The sequence below is a fragment of the Falco biarmicus genome, chromosome 12 (genome assembly GCF_023638135.1).
Source record: "Falco biarmicus isolate bFalBia1 chromosome 12, bFalBia1.pri, whole genome shotgun sequence".
NCBI lineage: Eukaryota > Metazoa > Chordata > Aves > Falconiformes > Falconidae > Falco > Falco biarmicus.
The window spans coordinates 12,071,978-12,084,907 of record NC_079299.1 but is presented as its reverse complement, the minus strand read 5'-3'; the positions used below and the strand labels follow the sequence as shown (position 1 = coordinate 12,084,907).

The following is a 12,930-nucleotide window of genomic DNA, read 5'->3' as shown; positions in this document are numbered from 1 at the left end:
ACAAAGACTTCATTACTTCTCTGCTATCCCTTTCTACTTCAAAAAACAAACAACAAAGACTTAACATTTGCTAAATTACATGGATTTTTATGACTGTGAAAGTACATACATCCTCTCTCTTCCAAATCTCAAATCCCCTTGCAAAGCAAACAGCATTGTCACTTTCCATAGAGTGCTTGCAGCAGGGTGTCATCTTGCATTTTTGCCTGTCCTGGTCGACTGGCTCATTCTTCTCCCTTGATCTTCACCTGAACTCTTCATATCTGACCAACGATAAATGTGTAAATTCACTGATTGCTTGGTTTAAGTATGTAACATAGATACATTTTTTGCCTTCTGTGCACATTCAAGGTTCTGTCTTTCTGCCCTTTTTCACAGTATTCAGACTGTGATTTCTATAACATGTAGTGTATTTTCAGCCATGTTAAACAAAAAAGAAGTTTTGAAAACTGACCTTTCTAAGACTAAATGCAGGCTTGTCCAGCAAATGACTGGTGCGCTCCATCAGCTCATCTGCAAGACTTAGTTTAGATACGACATGCAGAGAAGGATGTTAGCTTAGGTTTTCTCTGTCAGAAATACAACGTTACAGTGCTATGTGATTCTTTAATAAAGTTGTATACAAGATACTGTTATTCTTTAATGATGTATTTCTTGTAAATTAAAGGGCAATAATGAGCAGCCTGTTCAGACCAGCAAAATAGGTCTGGGTAGAAGAGAGTATCAGAGCTTGCAGCATCGCCACCATTCTCAGCGTTCCAAATGCCGTCCACCAAAAGGCATGTACCTGACCCAGGAAGATGTGATAGCTGTTTCCTGTAGTCCCAATGCAGCCAACACAATTCTTAGACAGCTGGATATGGAACTAATCTCATTAAAGCGACAGGTACCATGGGTTATTGGTCTTGTTTTGTTTTCATCTCAGATTGTTCTGATTGTAATGATTTTGAAGATTATCTATGAAGATTCTGAAACTTCTTTAATGTGAGTCTTACTAATTTTGTTCCACAGTTAGCAACAGAAATGCTGGACACTAGTTGGCTAGCTGTTCTTTGGTTTTGTTTGTTATGCTTGGGTGGTCTTGGGGATACCGTGAAACAAGATTACTTCATTTAAAAAAAAAAAAAGGGCGGGGGGGGGGGGGGGGGGGTAAGTATGGCATGGAAACAACGTTACAGATTGGGTACACGAGAAAACAGTTAATATGATAATTTTTTTTAACTTTGTTAAAAGTATATGTGTGACAAGAGAGACTAAGACCAATGTAGCAGAGGAAGTTACATTTGTTATGCTTAAAAGTGCAGCTGTTTTCCTGGATGCCCTTCCCCATATACCGTGAAAGTATGGGGGGCGGGGGAAATCATGGGACTAGTTATTTTTCTGTTTGAGTTGATGTGCTTTCTTACTAAATTTAGAAAAACTTTGTAGTTTTCACCTTTAGAGGACAACTGCCTGTTTACTTTGCATGAAGAAGTTAACTTTTGGCACTTAAAGTTGAAACACAGAATTTATGCAGCTTCTGTAGGGGTACACCAGTATGTGCATGCTTGCTTTCTAGGAGCGATGGGGCTACAGAGTCTAAGGCTTATCTCCTGAAATTCCTGTCTCCTTATAGGCTGCTAAGAGCTGCCATGTTACAAAATCATGGAGTGAATAAAGGGTTTCATGGGGTTTTTGCTCCCTTGTATTCTTTTACAGGAGAGATATGCATCTTTCTGTCACAGCAGGAGGCTGGGGCTAAATAGCATAGGTGGGTTTCACTCTTTAGCCTAAGTGTAGGTGAGTTACAGCCTTGAGGTTGTGTTTCTCTTTTTTTCTTGCAGTGATCTCAGAGATGCAGCCTTTGGAATCTCCTACTGAGTTGTCTGCTTTTGTGTCCATACTTAAGAACACTTGTAATAGCTGTGCACCGTAGTATGCAAAACTATTTTCTTACCTATGTTACTTTATGTGCATCACTGTCAGGTTCAAATGGTTAATAGATATGTATATGTTTGATTTGGAAGCTCTCTCCTTTTTATAGACTAAGACATTTTATTTAAATATTTCAAGTCATTTCAAGAATCACCTTTAAAGGAAGTCACGATGATCTAAGGTCAATAAAAAGCAGTCTGTCAGAAGGAACTAACTGGAAACATCTCATAAATCTTTACTACTTTTTTTAAGTGGTTTTTGGAGAAGGAAGAAGTTAATGTATACAGTACACCTCACTTAGATTTCTAAGAACCGAGTTCTGTGTCTAGAATATTCTGCATTCTTCTTCAAGAACATATGCATCGTTATCAAAACCTGCTTGTAATGTCCTGCTTTTAATATTCCTGCAGACAAAATGTTATTTTGAAAGGCTGGCTTAAATATTCTTCTCTCCGTAGTAAACTGTGCTGTATTTTATTTATTTATTTTAAAACAGTTAAAACTAGTGAAGCCTTAAACCATAATATTTCTCTTTCTAACTTAGGAGGTACACTTGTGGCAATCCTAGTGAAGATATATGTGTAAAGTGACCAACTTTCTTTGTGGAGCTGATTAACTTTGTTGTTTTTGACCAAGGTTCAAAATGCTAAGCAAGTAAACAGTGCACTTAAACAGAAAATGGAAGGCGGGATTGAAGAATTCAAACCTCCTGAGGTAAATCAGAAAAAATATTAGAACTTGTGGCCTTGCACTTAACTAGTGGGAAGCTGCAAAAACGTGTTTTGCTGCAGCATAGCATTCACGTTTCAGCAGCAGCTTAAACGGGATCCATTGAATTACATGCAGGGGTGAGTTTGGCTTCTTTACAAGAAATTAGTGGTAGGCTTTTCTTATGGCAACTGTCTGAATAAAAAAGCAGAAAAAACTGAAATGTCATGCCTGTTCATGATAATAGGGAGCTGAAGCTGAGCCCTGATATATAGGGTTGTCTTCTCATTAGAAATAGATAATGTAGATTGCTAGCAGTAAAGTCTGTGTTCTGTGTGAAAACATGACTATATATACATTTGGGTATTTGAAGTGAATGATTTATTACTTTTTGCTTGTTTTAAAGGCTTGAATATGAAACATAACATGAATGCAAAACACTCCAGACACTTAAGTCCCAGTAGTTTAGATAAATACAACTATAAACTCAGATTCTGTCTGCATAAAGATCATTAGCTTGTGCATAAGTTATGATATAGCTGATATTAAGAACTGCAATAAAACAGGGGAAAAACTTGTGATGTAGTTCTAAGCCCAAATCCTTAAATGCCGCTTCCTCTTTATGAAAGCAATCTCAAACCATACATTTATGGCTAAGCAAGAGATTTTTACCTATGTTACAAAACGTAGTGCAAGTAAAACACATTCAGATGCTCAGATATTTTGCAGCTATTTAAACATTTTAATGATCTTTGTGCCATTTTTCTAATTTTAATAGTCTAATCAGAAAATCAATGCCCGTTGGACCACAGAAGAGCAGCTTCTTGCAGTACAAGGTATGTTAATAGTAGTAGCAACTTGAAATCTGGTGCAAAGGACTTGGAGCGGTGCTCAGGGTTACGTTTGTATTTCCCTCTAATGAAAAGCTAAGCTTTTATCTGGTCTTACAAGAAAGTCACTGGGAAAACAGCAAAACTAGTAAGAATATTTAGGGCATTCATTCAAGCAACATGACTCGTCTTTCGGGTACCCATATTAAAACTCAAATAGGAAAGCTAAGCTGAGTTTAACAAATGTAATAATACCAAAAAGTCCCTTCAATCATCTTCTAAGTCACCTTGCATGAATTTCTCTGAAGTGTAAGACTGAAGTAGTAGTTGAAGTATTAAAATTTGAAGAAAACGCCTAAGACATCTCTCTGTATTCTTAAAGTAGGGAAAAGCAGAACTGCTTTACAGTTGCTTCTCTCTGTTCATGAGGGAATAGAAGAGCAGATGTCTATCCAGTGGAGGCCTTTTAAGAGTCTGAAGCTGAGTACTTGACTAAGTGTCTTACTAGAGAAGAAACATTTTCTCATAGGCTATTGATACACCTAATTTGCAGTGATTTTATTTATATGAAGGAAAACTGACTCTTGTCTGGCTTTAACATGGACTGCCTAATCAAGGAAAATGCAAGGGAAATGTCTGGAGAGTCTAACACTGTATTGAAGACACTGTATGTTGACTGACTTCTATGGATCTTTTTTTTTTTTTAAGTCTATATAATCAGCTCAGTTATACACATCTGCTTTATTTCTCTGTATTTTTCAGCTTTAAAATGAAAGACTGCATTTTAGTATAAAACCTTTAGTTGGATCAGGATATCAGTGTAAAGTTGTTGGGGGTGTGCCATACCTGGTAGTTATTAGCCAGATGACTGAACCTAAAGTTAGGTTTATTTTGAAGTGTGAATGGAAATTCTGAAGAGCATGGTGTGTCTGAAGTCATGCGTCTCTCATTACATGACTCAAATTGGGATTTGCATCTCCAAACTGTTTTCTGTCCTAAGTTCATCCTGTCAGTATTGCTAACAAGCTCACTTTTTTTATTTGTTCCCAAATGCGACTGAAGGAGGTGCATATCTTTAATAGGGTAGTCAGTTAAGTAGAATGCTTGCTGAAGAAGTGGTGAAAATCCAGGTTCATTCTACCTGCCTTAGCATGAAAGGATTCAAACCAACTTGCATTTTCATAGTTTACTTATTGGAGCTCTCGCTAAGCATCAGTTTAGGAAGTGATAAGAATGCATTTAGCTTTTGTTAAGCTATGGCATTATGTGACCAACAAGGTAAATAAGAAAACTGGAGCATAGACAAAAGAGAATGAGGATTGGTAATGACTCTTTGGAGAGGAGTTCTAGTCTTCTGGACTCTTCTCTAGGGAATGTTTTGTGTTTTATAAAGGCAATCAGCTTCAATACTTAAGGGGGTGGGATGAGAAATCAAGCCTTCTGGAATAAACCTGTTTTCACTGAATTGACATGTGCTTCTTATATGTATTGTTTCCTTTTTAGTCCTTTTCCTTTGCCACTGTATAAAATGGAGATGGGAGAGACCCCTAACGCCAGGAACAAAGTAGTAGTAGTAGTAGTATCCCTCCCTTATCTATTGCCCAGTAGTAGAGTCTCCCTCTTGGAGTGAGAGTGCTATAGGTATTAATCTCCCATCCCTCAGGCTAAGGACCCTGATCTCTTGCTTTGAAATAATTGTTTGAGGTGGTAGACTTATACATCAAGGAGCCATGCTGTCTTTTGCCCTGACTCTGATTTTAGAGGGAAGTCATCATTGTTTCTGTACTAAAAGCTAGCATAATGTGTGTTAGGCTTGAACCTGGAAGTTGACGTAAGCATGGGGACATTTAGTTTGTACATTTAAAATAGAGCTACTTCATCAAATGTATTTAAATATTTTGGCATGTGCTTTTAATAATTTTACAGAAATCATAAGCATTAAGCAGGTAGGTGGCAATTCTGTGATTTGTTCACTTGAATTCAGACATTAAGTCCAACTATTTAAATTCTAAAAATAATCTGTAGTAATATAAATTTGGTACTTTTTTTTCTAAACCCTTGTCATCTGTGGGCTAATCTCAAGAGATTGGCAGTAACTAAAGAGGAGGTAATGAAAAAAAAAAAAAGCCTTCAAATAAAGCTGAGTCTGTAACCTTAAAAGCAGTGTGGCTGTCTGCAGTGGGGTTATTGGGCTCAGGCTTATGATCTCTGAGCCGATCTTTTGCAGTATAATTTACCAGGTTACTGTTCAACTTTGTGTGAGTAGTTATTGAATGTTATGGGCCAGTTCATCACTTGAGGTGTTCTTAAGTTACAAACTTTATTTGTGTATAGAAATGATCATTTTTTTTCAAACTGAGATCTCAGCCATATGAGAACTATAATTGCAAAAATGTTTTAAGACTTGTTCAAAACAACAAAATTTGAATTGAAAAGCAATGCATGACTTATATAGCATTGCAGTGGAAAACAGTTGGGACAACCAGGATCTAACTCTCTACGTAAGGTAGTCAGCAGAGCACTGTAGTCCCATCACAGGAAAACTGCAGCTCTCATAAGCCAGAGTTGCCGTTAACCATTTCTGCTTCATTGTGGTGCTGTATTATGTTGCTTTGGACCCAGGCTAATGTTTTGTGTACCTCGCAGTGTTTGCTGTGCTGCACAACGTTAAGCAGCACAGAAGCGTCAAACTTGGATTTATGAGTTTCACTGAGTTAGATGTTCAAGCTGTACCAGCACACGTTGTACTAGTGAGCATGCCCATGTTCGGAGCGCACCTTTGCAACTGGGCAAAGTTTTGAAGAGCTGGAAGGGTTCCCGTGATCAAGGCTACTTTCAAACGAGCCAGGAGAAGGACATTCATACATGTGAAGCCATGCATTTGTCTTCTTTTGAGCTTCACTTTCAGCAAGCTAATAAAATTATTCTTAGTGAATAACAGATTAAACTCTTTAGAAATCATTTGGGTGGTGTTTAGCCCATAATTTGTATAAGGATATGTAAGTAATGTGTTTGAAAGGATGATGGGCTGGCATGAACTCTTACAGGTATGCCAGCACCTTATGCCTAGAACTTTGATAAAGTTGCATTGCACTCCCTCAGTTTCTGATGCAGCTTAAAAAGGTTTTACTGCATCAATGTGTAGAAGTCCTGAGGTAATGCTAGAGCAGTACTAAATAACACTGAAAAGAATCCAAAATCAGTAGCGCTGTATGTAGCTAAACTAAGGAAATTATATTTTCTTTTAGGTATTTCTTATACTTGGGCTCTCCGTTAAGGCAGCATACACTGTTTTCAAGCTGTTTGCTTGGAAATAGGCTTTAAGACCTTATGTCTGACAACTTTAGTGGAAGTTAGCCAACAGGCTCAGTGATTTTGCACATTAAGGGGAAGGAAGAAGTATAGACGGCATAGTAACCTAAAAGGCTGAAATCACTGAAAGTATGAATTAGGTTTTGAACAAAAATGTGCTTTGTTTTGCTGGGCACTTCATTCACTTGATTAATTGTACAGGATGTTAGATATGTTGCAGTGGACATTTAATGATAATTATAAATTCGTAAGGGTGGTGATGGTAGGGCAGTCAAAGGATATTGGAACACTGGAAGGAGTGCTCCAGGGGTGGACACAGCTTTTAAGGAGTACAGTTGATGCCTTGTACAACTGATAAAGCGCAGAGCCAAATCCCTGTCTTTGCTTTGCCTGGATACATGCCCTCCCACGTGGCTCTGCTAGGTCCCTTTGTTTTCTTTCCAAGGTTCTTGCAGTCAGGATGGTTGGATTCTTTTGTGTGCCCCAGAAAAGATCTTAAATAATGTAGCTGGATTCTTGACAGTTAAAACATCAGCTTCGGCTGCAGAAATTTTTACTGTCCTGGAGCTGAACTCCTCTTTTAAATTGCAGTGAGTGTACATTACTGCGTCAGAAGTGCCTATCGTCGAAGAAAGTAGAAAAGAGCAGAAAAAGCTGAAGGTTGTACTATTCACAATTAAGTTGAAAAGGAACGTAGCTTTCAAATTTGAAACAACTCTCACTTTCTGAATCCTTTGCTTCACTTTCAGAAGTGAGGCATGAAATCAGGCATAAATTTCTTTTCCTGTAATGAGACAGAGTTCCTGTCCTCTAAGCACTGTAATGTGTTCCAAATTAGTATAGTTATCAGGAGCTTCACAGTAGTCGTCAAATTATAATTCACTCATGCATAGCTGAGAGCAAAACCTGAGTTTTCTGTTTACTCAGTCTGGAATAAAACTCTTACTTCTTTTAGTCTCCAAACTTTTGGACACTTGTGATTAAAAATATACTTTGTGCAGTTAAAGGCTGTGTTCTAGGATGCTGGAGAGTTTGACGATTTTTTTCTTAAGCAGAAGAGAGGAGGAACTAGACACATACCCTAAATGCAACTGAGAGAAAAATCAATAATCTTTACGTTATAATTCCAATTTTAGGTTTAAAACTATGGAATGTTGTACACAAGAGGTTTTGTTTGTGTTACATGCAAACGTAGTTTTGGAACTTCAAAAAATGCAGGTTGGGATCTTCTTGCGGAATGCTTGTAAACAAAAGCAACCCACTGACTTTAATATGAAAATTAATGAAAAGAATGATACAAAGATCTTCTGTCATGCATCTTGCTGGAGGATTTGATTCTGGAGCTTGTGCTGGGCTGTCTTATAAACAGAGACCAATAGCTTATATTTACTTACTTTGCCTAAGATGGTTGTCCCAAAACCACGGGTTCTTCTACGGAGCTGAAAAGGTGAATGAAAGATTTAAAAAGACTTTGTCAGGTCAATGCTTGCCAGTTGTAGCCTCGGTAGAGCATGTCACAAGTGCAGGAATGAGCAGTATATTATGACTTGTAGCTGGCATGGAGGGAACCTATAGAAGCTGTCAGCGTTTGTCATTTGACATTTCTAGTGTTACATCCTGTTAATAGCTATACACACATGCTTGGTCACCCTCCCTCTACCATCTTGAACTTTTCTTGGGCTTCTGTCCTTACTGCAAGTACACTGAAGGATTTACTTTATTTGTCAGAGGCAAGATCTCTGTGGTTTTAGGTTGGGAGGCTTGGTGAATAAGCCAGGATCTGTAAGAAGAGCGGGTAATGACCTCTTAATAAAGTCCGTGATTTGTATGTTGATAGCTGTGCAATTAAAATTTATTTTGTTTTAATGGAAATTGAGGCCTTCTGCTAATTGAGAAGTCCTCCTGATTAGTCAGTCCTTGGTTTGCAGGTCCCATAGGTTCTCTCTATAAATACATCACACGTAGCTGTGTCTGACTGATTCTTCACAGCTATGTTATTTACTTTGCTTTCCAGGTGTCCGAAAATATGGTAAAGATTTTCAAGCTATTGCAGATGTAATTGGCAACAAGACTGTTGGCCAAGTGAAGAACTTCTTTGTAAACTACAGGCGTCGGTTTAACTTAGAGGAGGTATTGCAGGAATGGGAAGCGGAACAAGGAACCCTGGCTTCTAATGGTGATGCTTCTGCTTTAGGGGAGGACACAAAAAATACTTCTAATGTGCCATCAGGAAAGAGCACTGATGAAGAAGATGAGGTGTGTTTTGTGTACCAGAAATAAGTAAGCATGGGTTGAGGAACAGCATTTTATTTAGTGATATAATATAAGGTTAACTGGTGTGGAGTGGCAAACCGCATTCTAAAGAATGATGATGAGCTTGCATAGAACTTCAGCCAATGTCGTTAACCAGCTGGGAGCAGGACTGCACCTTTCATAGTGACAATCACGTTACTGTTTTATTGTTAAAATACAGTTCTTGTTCTAGAAGAAGACTCTTGCTTCGTAAATATTTTTAGTTCTGCTGTCTATAATATTTTGGTTGGTGATTTCTTTTCAGTAACTTCTCAGTTTTTTGGTTTTGTTTTTTAAATGCTGTTTCCTGTGTAGTGGACAGTGGCAGCCCAACTGCGTCTCGTTCTGGCTGGGATGGCTGTTCACGCGGTCTTGTCTTTGTCCTTTGTGCAGGCACAAAGCACTCCGGCCACTCAGTGTTTAGGCCCTTCACCTCCAGCACAGGCATCTGCTCCGGCACCTACCGCTCCCATGGCAACTTTAAATCAGCCACCCCCGTTACTTCGTCCAGCGCTTCCTGCTGCTCCTGCTCTCCATCGTCAGCCTCCACCGCTTCAACAGCAGGCGCGATTTATTCAGCCAAGGCCGACTCTAAATCAGCCTCCCCCGCCACTCATCCGCCCAGCTAATTCCATGCCTCCTCGTCTAAACCCAAGGCCAGCGTTAACCACGGTCAGCGGCCAGCAGCCACCCTCGCTTATTGGAATTCAGACAGAATCTCAGTCCACTCTGCACTGAAGAAATAAAGCAGAATTATGCTAACTCCTACATCTGAAAAATTTTATCAGTGTACTTTTTTTTTTTCTTTTTTTTTTTTCCCCCTCCCAAATAACGAAGGGGAGAAAAGAGCAAGCCTTCACAAGTATCAGACCAGTTTTACAGAGGAGCAAGCTAATAACTAGAAACGGAACCACACAAATGACCACCTGTGTAAAAATATTTTTATGTCGAAGACTTGTACAGCAGAACAATGCCTACAATACAGCGCTCCTCTATGTGAATAACTGTTGAAGGAAGCTAACTTCTTAAATGAATAAATGTTCAACACACCAAGATTTTGTTTAACTGATTTTTACTCTATTTATTTTATTACAGTTCTTTGTAGTCAAGCATCTAACTACAGGAAGTAGTCTGGCAAATCTAAGAATAGATAATGTTCTAGGAGACTTAAATGTAGCGTTGGGTTTTTTGTGTGTGTGAATTATTTTATTTTTGTTTACCTTTTAGTGCAAAAGAATAATGGCCTTAGGTTCAGAATTTTTGGCCCTGTTTAGATAACAGTAGGCGCATTTCACGCACTTGTAAAATGTAGGTGTTTCTTCTCTTCATGTTTTTCCCAGAACACTTTTTTCTTTGTCTAAAAAGGTACTGTCTTATTGTGTACTGCTCTGAACGAATGTTCTGAAGATTCAAGTGAGCTGTTGTACCAAACTTACTAAATCTCACGCGTGTTCTACTCATAGAAGTAAACGGAAAACAGGAGTACAGTTTCCTGCTGCAATATCTCTTGTGGGCTGGGGTGGAGAGAGAGGCAGAAACTTTTACCACGCAGGGGGGTGACAGGAGAGAGGAACCGTATAGCAAGAACCATTAATTTAATTTGTTATTCCACTAATCCTTCTAATTTAAGTACAGTAGAATTTCATTCCTCTGAGAGTGGCTGTCTGCAGTTCGTGTATGTTAGATCGTTGATATCTTGCCTAAGAATTCATGAGGGAAGTATAGAGGCTGATGATGGCAGCCAAATATTGTGGCAGTGGAGTTACCTGCTGCCAGCCCAGTCTTACTGTTAAATTGTTAGCTCTGACTTCTGCAATTTCAGGCAGAGTTGATTAGCTGGGTTAAGACTATTGTGGGGGTGTTTTGTTTTGTTTTATTGGCTAAGTAAAATCTGTATTTGGGTATTATTGCTTCCAAATTTTAGGAGATTGAAAGATTTTCTTTTCACTGCATTTTTGTCTGAAACCTTGATTTATGCCCAGCAGTGTTTTGGAGGTGTTTTGTTTGTTTATTTGTTTTTAGTTTTATTTGAAAATTAAAAAGTAGATGCCTCTACCCTCCAAGTAAACCAGACTGCAAATTTGAGTAGCGCTCTTTGAAACAGTGTGATCTGAATCAAACTATTGAAAAGTATTTCATTCTTGACTATGTAGTAACATTCATGTTGACTGCCATACTATTTAGAAAGTTATTTTTGCTTATAGTTGAAATTGTGTTTAGAAAATCCTTTTAAATCTATTCTGTTATTAACTAGATTTGCCCTTGACTAAAATGGAACTTTATTTGAAAATGGAATGTGCTCTCCCTATGCCTTTTAACAGATAAATTGGATGGTTCAATGATCGGTTTAGCAACTGGCTAAGGTCTTTTTTATGTGCAACGGGAAGTTCTTATAGCATCAGGTCCTATTTAATTTGTAAATCTAGTGTTAAAGTTTGATAGTTGTGGCCTGGATTGCAGTTAAGGTGTCAGCTTTTATGGTTTAGTTCTTCATTTAAAAATCTTTTCAGATCAAACTTGAGAGATGTTCTTTCTGAACAGCTTCGCTGGTGTGCTGAGGTTTTGTACAAAAGATCCTTTTACAAATTTTCTTTTGCATCGGAGTAGATGCTTAGCCACTATGTGAGTATCAGATGACCTCTCATCTAAGAAAAGCAGCATTGTAAAACAAGCACTGAGGAATTCGTGGTCACTGAAACTTGTGTTCTGGGAGTCATAAGTGTCCCCTCACCAGCTACACACAAATCTGGCTGGTCTCCAGATCTTAAAACCAATATGAAACCAATCCGGTACATTTTGACATCCTAAGTATCTCAATTTAATTGTTAACAATGATAAGATACATCTTCAGGATTTCTTTTTTTCTTTTTGTTTTGCTTTTTGTTTTTGGGTTTTTTTTTTAGCACTTGAGTCTCCCAGGTGTGTGTATTGTACCTTTGCTAATTTTTGTCTTGTCTCTTGTCGATAGACTTCAGTATGCAGAATGTTGGGTGTTGCGGTACAGTTGGCCACCACCAACTGCTATAAAACTGTTGAGTACATTGTAATTCCGTTTAATCTTGTTTAAATATTCTATAACTGGGCAAAGGTGCTGTATTTGAAGGGGGGAGGGAGGGTCAGAGATAGGTAGTATTTCTTAATTTACATACACTGTAGCACACAGTAGGGAACTCCTAGCATTTGTAGTACTAAATAAGTATGTACATAGCAAAATGTCTTTATTGTGTGCTTTGCAGAATATGTGCATACAGTTTGCACGTCCTGTTTTGGGGGGTAGGGTTTGTTTTAAGCAGTGTTTGCCTGGAGAGTGATATGCTTGCTGCTTAATCAAAGGATTAAAGTTTCAAAGAAATCTGTGTCTTCTATTTTTATGTACCTTGTAATGGTCTAATATGTTAGGGCCCTTATACTGTGATTCTCTTCTAAATTCATTTATATTTTTTTAAGAATTAGAAATAAAATTATACAATGGTGTTGATTTCAGTGGGGAATTCTTTTGCCATATCTAGTCTCCTGTTTTGTAATGTAGTAATGAACTCTGACTTCAAGGTTGGCTTAATTTTGTCACTTTAAAAAATGTAAAATGTTTGCACACTAAAGTTTGGCAGAGAACGTGTATCCTACATTGTTCAAAGCTAATGTAACTCTACAGCTTTTTGTACAGTTTATTTTAGTTAATAAAGCAAAACGGTACTAAAAAATGACAGATTTTACAAATGCAAGGCATAATCTGAATGACATGTCTTCTAGGAACAACACTTGCAAATTATGGATGTACAAGAACTATCAGATTTAATTGTTGCACTTTAAATCAGAATGGGTATGAAGTTAAGCAGGTATTTCTGCATTAATAAAACAATCACTAAACATTGCA

The 12,930-nt window shown here is 38.0% G+C and overlaps 1 protein-coding gene across 6 annotated transcripts in view; it reads left to right on the top strand.

Annotated features, from left to right (window-relative positions):
• RCOR3 (REST corepressor 3) overlaps nucleotides 1-12,930 on the top strand; it is a 27,478-nt gene extending 14,548 nt beyond the window's left edge. For 4 of the 6 annotated variants that reach the window (XM_056356887.1, XM_056356888.1, XM_056356891.1 and 1 more), the window contains 5 exons: nucleotides 668-886; nucleotides 2,551-2,628; nucleotides 3,401-3,458; nucleotides 8,779-9,020; nucleotides 9,450-12,930. In XM_056356887.1, the coding sequence (XP_056212862.1) occupies nucleotides 668-886; nucleotides 2,551-2,628; nucleotides 3,401-3,458; nucleotides 8,779-9,020; nucleotides 9,450-9,794 (942 nt within the window). In that variant the 3' untranslated portion in view covers nucleotides 9,795-12,930. The remainder of the gene's footprint in view (nucleotides 1-667; nucleotides 887-2,550; nucleotides 2,629-3,400; nucleotides 3,459-8,778; nucleotides 9,021-9,449) is intronic. The other 2 variants (XM_056356893.1, XM_056356892.1) reach the window with 1 other exon arrangement.